Here is a 6,768-nt window from a genome sequence, read left to right as displayed (position 1 = left end):
AAAAAAAAAAAAAAAAAAAAAAAAAAAAAAATTTAAAATAAGGCAACTAAAATTGAACTACTTATGCAACCTTAACTATAGTGGGCATTGCTGCTACCGCTGTATTACAGTTGTGTACTCTGCTGGAAAAGCAAATAATCTAGCTTCTCTAATTAGAATGTTTAAAACATGCTAACCATCCTACTGTTCTTGAGAGGAAGGACATAAGAAGGGACCTGACATTTCTCTCCTATAAGGTGCCATGCATACCTATGGTGATGTATAAACAAACTACAGCATAGGAAAAATGTCATACTGTATGGTACATTCATGATGTAACGGCATTACTATTTCCTTTATGGAGTTTGCAACAGATAACCTGCAAATGACTAAATGGAGCCTCATTACGCTCTACCACTGCAAAGAGATGCTATGGAAAATCCATGGGGGGGAAGTGATGTCATGCAAATTTTTAGTCTGAAAACCAAAACTGCTTTTGAGTTATGAGCATGCCAACAAAACACTTTCAGAAAAAGCAAACTTATAACTTAAAAAAAAGTTAAGTAATATTTGTTCTAAAGCCAAAACCTTATACGCTAGTTTCCTGCACCAAGTAATTTTTTATTATAACAGTAGTGCTATATACTTTTATAATTTGTGCTTTATAATGCAAATGCTGACACATTCTTAACTATAACAGCAATAGTGAATACCAACAGAAGAGATTTAAATGATGGTTTATCTGTACTCAGGCAGGGATCTCTTGAAGAGTGTCACTTGTGATTTGAGTTTGATTAAAAAGTTCCAAGACCTCTGATGAATATCAGGTAAGAAAAGAAAAGTTTTAGGGAGTACTTTTCTGCCTGGACTCTTTGGTCTATAGAACATTCTAGGATTCGTTTAGGGAACAGGATATTTCAACAAAATCAGTTACAACTCTTGGACAATTCTAAGATTGAAAAGATTATATTCCCAGCATTGCAACGGATTAGGTATCCTGAATTTTTATTTTATTATTTTTGTCCTACTTTATTTTAGCCCAATTTTAATTAAGCAAAAGACTTCTTTTTCCATTATGTTTCATGCCTTCTTACCTGCTTCCCATGCTTTGAACAGCTCCCCCTCCTTGTTCACAAAGCTCTCTTGCTTGCCTTCCTCCAATCCTCTTTATATCATCACTTCCTCAAATGACTCCTGAGCAGGTTTCCCTCCCAACTTCCACCCCAGCAATGTTATCTCCATACCCATCCACTTCTGAGTTGTTTCCTTGTTTTGTGTGTCTCTGTGTTCAATCAAAAATACTTTGTGGCAGAGACACACTCTTGTACTTCTAAAGTACAGTGTTCATATGCTGCACTATGTAATTAAATTATACTAAGATATTTTCTATTTCACTCCTACAGTTCATTACCATGAACATTTATTTAAACCTTTCCACATATGAAGCTACAAACAAGACATTCTTCTTTAATAATTAAACTTATCTGAATAAAATTATTGCATCTCTACAGAAAGGAAAAAGCAGACCGAGTATATGTTACTTTAGTTTTCATTTACCTTCATATTCTGCTTTCTTGGTTGCTTCCAAGTTTCTCCATTCAGTTCCTACAAGCCTGCTGAGCTCTCCAAAGGAGTAGTCTGGGTGCTGAGCTTTAATCACAGCTCTCATCTCACTGCTAAATAGGATATACCCACTCATGTTGATCTTCCTTTTTGATCCCTCCTTCTTCGTGCTGCCCTTGGCAGACTTCGGAGTGGACTGTAAGAAAAATGGATTATAACCACAAATATACAATGGAATCGTCACAAGATTCAAAAGCCTTTAAAAATGGTTAAAGCATCAAAATTTCCTATGCTTCAGTAGTATTTATTAAACAGCTGCCCTTCCTTGCAGCCCTCAAAGAGATGTCAGGTCTCAAACTCACAGCTCACTTTATAAAACTATACAATTGCATGAGGCACATGGGGGAAAAAACAGTTTAACTGGTTTTTAACTTTTCCATACATTATGCTGACCTTACAACTGAAACTTGGGAATATTCTGATTGAGAGAACAAATATCATTCCAAGCTGAGCAAAAGGACTTTCTAGACGAGTGATTTTCAACCTGTCGTCCACGGACCCATGGGGGTCCGCCGACTATATCTAAGATTTCTAAAGGGGTCTGCACCTCTATTCAAAAATTTTTAGGGGTCTTCAAATGAAAAGAGGTTGAAAACCACTGTTCTAGACCAAGAAACAAACACACACACACACACACACACACACACACACACACACACAAACCCACTAGGCCATTTTAGTGAAGGGGCAGGGGGAGAGGGACATTTTCTCCCATCCCACCACCGTAATTCTGCTTGCTTCCTACCATCAAGTTTTGTAGAATTCTTCACACTATTCACACAATAGTGTAAACTTGCTCTAATTATCTCCCCATTTGAACGTATTCCTTAAAAATTATTTAATTGTGTTACAACAGTGCAGCAAAGCATACCAAATTAGAACGTAGAAGTGTTCTGAAAAATTATTCCATGGGCTGTTAAGATTAAATATAAACCTCCTCAGTGGATATAATTACACTTTTGTTTTATTTTCTTGTTAGGGTTGGGGTGGAGGGGGAGTGGGATAGAGAATACTGACTGGTATACCATTCAAGATTTTTTAGGAGGCATCTTTACCTGTGGTGGAGTGTATGGCATTATATCCAGTTCACTAGCCAGTGGAGTCTGAAGCTGAGGCATAGAAGGTGCTTCAATGATTTCACCTTCTTCTTCTGCCATCTCTTCAATATCCTCGTCACCCCCCTCCAATTCAGCAAATTTTGCTTCTAGCTGTTGAATCTTTTTCTCCAGTAGTGGTGATGGCTCCTTCTGAGGAACTATGGGTTTTCTGAGGAAAAGAAAAAGAAAAAAAAAATACATCCTCTGCATGACAGGTCACTCGTAAATCTTATTCTGAGGGTATGCCTGCACTGCAGCTGGGAGCATGTTTCCCACCTTGGGTAGACAGACACATGCTAGCTCTGCTCAAGCTTGTGTGCTAAAAGTAGCAGTGTACATGGGGATAGCATGGGTGGCAGCCTGGGCAAGCTGCCTGTGTATGTACCCAGGGGGTCAGGTGGGTTTGTACTCAGACATGTGCTAGCTCTGCTTGAGCTAGTGCACTAAAAATAGCAGTGTACCCAGGGATAGCCCAGGTGGCAGCTTGGGCTAGCTATCTGAGCACAAACCCGCCCAACCCTCCTGGGTATGTACTTGGGAGTCTAGCCCAAGCTGCTGCCCATGCTACCCCCAGCTACATTGCTCTTTTTAGCTGGCTAGCTCAAGCAGAACTGCTGTGTGTCTGTCTACCCAAACTAGGAAACAAAGTAACAATGAATATTCCTTATTGATAATAATGTCCATCAATTGAGAGGCTATTTGGGCCTCGCTCTGACATCTTTGCATGGCAAGATCACACCATGAGAACATAACAGCTTTTACCAAAGCCTAGAGTGAAAATTAGAGTTCAGTGGACAGGAGGAAAGCGAAATGTGAAGGTAGCAGCTGAGATTATTTTTAAATATTTGTGATCAGCCTGATTTGATCCTCCCTTACCTGTTGCAATTTTGAATAGTAAAATAGAAAAAATGGTTTTTTTCCCCAATCATATTTTACCTAAAGTAGTAAATTTCATCATCCACTACTTTTGCAGAGAGTGAAAACCTCTTAAGCCCTTTAAATTTTTTCATCTGTTTGTCACTTTCATTGTAGCGGCTCTCACAGAGTAGAACATCATTTTCAGAGATCTCTGTTGGTCTACAAGACAGGAAGTCCTTGAATGACAACACAGCACATTTTCCTGCAAAAGTAAGAGAGAAGGATAAGGAACTGTCATCATAGCTCTAACATGAAGTATTTCACAAAAAGCCAGGAAATTCAATTTTCCACCCATCTCATACATCCTGAAGATTCATGGTGCTTTACTGTACTCAACGGAACACACTCACATTCATTGCACTTTGCTCATACTAAGAGTCATATGATCTATCAGAGGAGCGCTGCACTCACACACAGACAACAGTAATCATTACAAAAATAAAAAAGAACAGGAGAAATTGAAAACAAAAACTTGGTTAGATGATAGCTGAGGTAAAAAATGTTTTGGTTTTAAAAGAACCAAATGCAGTAGAACCCCATTTATTTGAGCCTCCATTATCTGGCTCTCCATATTAACTGAACCACTAGCCACCTGCGGGGCTCCAGCCGGAATGGACAGATGGAGAATGGGCGGCAGGGCTCTGGTTTATCTGGATTTTTAGTTATCCGATCTGGCCCCGGTCCCAATTAGATTGGATAATCAGAGTTCCACTGTATTTAGAAAGCCTAGAAATGAGCAATTAAATAATCTAGTAAGTCCTATACTGTCACAAAAAATGTCATCACTATCATTCAACTGCATTTAATATTGCATCCCAAACACTGCAAAAACATATCCAAAAAGTCAAAATAAATTACTAAGAGTTTAAAGATCCCATTTCTTAGTCAAGGGACCATTTCCATCTACCTCCTAGTACAGGGGTGGCCAACCTGTGGCTCCGGAGCCGCATGTGGCTCTTCAGAGGTTAATATACGGCTCCTTGCATAGGTGCTGACTCCGAGGCTGGAGCTACAGATGCTAACTTTCCAATGTGCTGTGGGTGCTCACTGCTCAACCTCCTGCCCTGCCCCAGGTCCTGCCCCCACTCCACCCCTTCCCCCAAGACTCCTACCCCTTCTCCCGAGCCTGCCATGCCCTCGCTCCTCCCCCCACTCCACCAGAGCCTCCTGCACACTGCAAAACAGCTGATTGCGGCGGGCGGGAGGGGAGGGGAGCAAGGGGGAGGCACTGATTGGCAGGGCTGATGGTGGGCAGGATGGCGGGGGCTGGAGTGGGGTAGCAGATGAGGGGCTGCTGATATACTACTGTGGCTCTTTGGCAATGCTCATTGGTAAATTTTGGCTCCTTCTCAGGCTCGCCACCCTTGTCCTAGTACATCATAATGGTATCTAGTTGCTTTTTCAGATACATTAAACTGGAATAAAGAAGTTCCTGTGGGCTTCATAGTCTTCTGCTTCCTAGTTATAGGGGCTCTGTATTTTGTTTTTAAATAAATATAATTTGTGTTATGGTGGGAAAACATCAAAGAGAAGGATCTTCCAAAAAGCCCTAAAGGTGAATAGTATGAAGCCTAAAAAAGTAACTTTGGGTAATTTATCCATTCTTTCCCTCTACATAGTTCCCCCCCCCCAAAAGGAGGGGGGAATAGACCCCCCCACAGCTATAATCTTAGACTAAAAAAAAAAGTATACAGGAAAAGAGAATTAGCCAATTGCATTTAAAATTGTAAATAACTACCCAGAATGCAGGTCATTGGACAGGTCTCTTCTAGGTTACTCAAAAACACTTCCTTTTTGTAGAACATTTTAGTTGGTTCATGTTCAGTTTCTTCTGGGTGTATGAAGATTGGGCCAAAGAAATACGCAGCTCCATCCCGTACCCACATCTTCTCAATTCTAAAAAAGAAAACAAGCCTCTGATAAAGAAATGAAAGGACTTCCCTCCTATAGGAGCTAACTTCATACAGTAGATGGTTACGAAAGCGGTCATTAAAAAATTACTACATTAAAAGAGTCAAAAACTTTACTTTATGTGCACTTAAAAATGAGAAAAATATAGTAATTATGTTGGCTAAGTAGCACTTTATTTCATTTATATAATTTATTACTGCTACTTAATTACTGTCACTTAAAGCTCCATTCTCAATTTTAAGAGGCTTTAAAGCAGCACTGTGCAATCTGACAGTAGTCTGACACCTTTTCGTACATTAGGATAATTATACTGTGACTGAGGATAGGTGAAAGAAAAATAATCAGCGCATCCACCATATTACTTTTTGGCTGGTAGGCTCCCACCTCAAGTATTCTATTAAGAATGTGTACCAAACTCTTTTATAAAGAAGATGGTTCCTCATCCTCCTTTCTCCATTTTTAAAATATAAAAATCTTTTATAAAACAGATGGATTTTAGTTGTCTAATTATGCTAACTTTATAGCTACAATTTACAAACAGAGAAGAAAAATTATCTACCTGCCCACCCGAGGTCGCACTAAGCCATGTGATTTTATAAAGACACAATCCCCAACCTTAAGCCACATATCGTTATAACGGAGCTGTTCAAAGTAGTGGCAACCAGGTTCTCCATTTGACATTTCCACTGGAACATCTTCTTTCTCCTACATCAACATATATATTAAAAAACTGGTGAGATTAGGAAAATTGATTACAAAAGGAAAAAGGTGCTAGAGTAGGTAAAAGGGAAACAGGTTTTATTGAATCTTAATTTTACTGAAAATAAGTTAAAAAGTACACACAAACTTCCAAAAATGTAAGCCCTGAAATCTGAAAATTAAAAGGCAAAGTCAAGCTTGCTGGCTATGAAAGTGGTTAGCTTTGCAATTCCTAATAAAAAGTTGCTGCTTTTCCAGATAATCAATTTGATGGTCCATTGGCACTTTGTCGGTTTATTGATATCAAAGTCATTAATTAGCTATCTTGTATGGTTAAAGCAAAACTACAATATTCCTCACTTTGTTTTAGTAAACATGATGACATGGTCGGGGCAACTAAATTAGGCATTTGGTCAAATTACTGAGGGTGAAGGCATTCACTGTTAATACCTTAAATGGCACAATTACCACCATAATGCATATTTTTAAAAATTCCATGCTGTTTGTCCTATTTAATTCCCACTCTTCTATCCAAAACTCA

General features: G+C 39.1%; 1 protein-coding gene across 6 annotated transcripts in view; it reads right to left on the bottom strand.

The window, feature by feature from the left end:
- The window catches only part of PBRM1 (polybromo 1), an 81,530-nt gene that overhangs the window by 16,309 nt on the left and 58,453 nt on the right, over positions 1-6,768 (bottom strand). For all 6 annotated transcript variants that reach the window (XM_024195696.1, XM_024195698.1, XM_024195699.1 and 3 more), the window contains 5 exons: positions 6,088-6,233; positions 5,356-5,513; positions 3,636-3,819; positions 2,658-2,868; positions 1,537-1,738 (listed from right to left, as the gene is read on the bottom strand). In XM_024195696.1, the coding sequence (XP_024051464.1) occupies positions 1,537-1,738; positions 2,658-2,868; positions 3,636-3,819; positions 5,356-5,513; positions 6,088-6,233 (901 nt within the window). The remainder of the gene's footprint in view (positions 1-1,536; positions 1,739-2,657; positions 2,869-3,635; positions 3,820-5,355; positions 5,514-6,087; positions 6,234-6,768) is intronic.

This window comes from Terrapene carolina, unplaced genomic scaffold, assembly GCF_002925995.2.
Source record: "Terrapene carolina triunguis isolate 2854851 unplaced genomic scaffold, T_m_triunguis-2.0 Scaffold232, whole genome shotgun sequence".
Taxonomy (NCBI): Eukaryota; Metazoa; Chordata; order Testudines; family Emydidae; genus Terrapene; species Terrapene triunguis.
The sequence above is the reverse complement of the archived record's forward strand: the minus strand, read 5'-3'. Positions and strand labels throughout refer to the sequence as shown.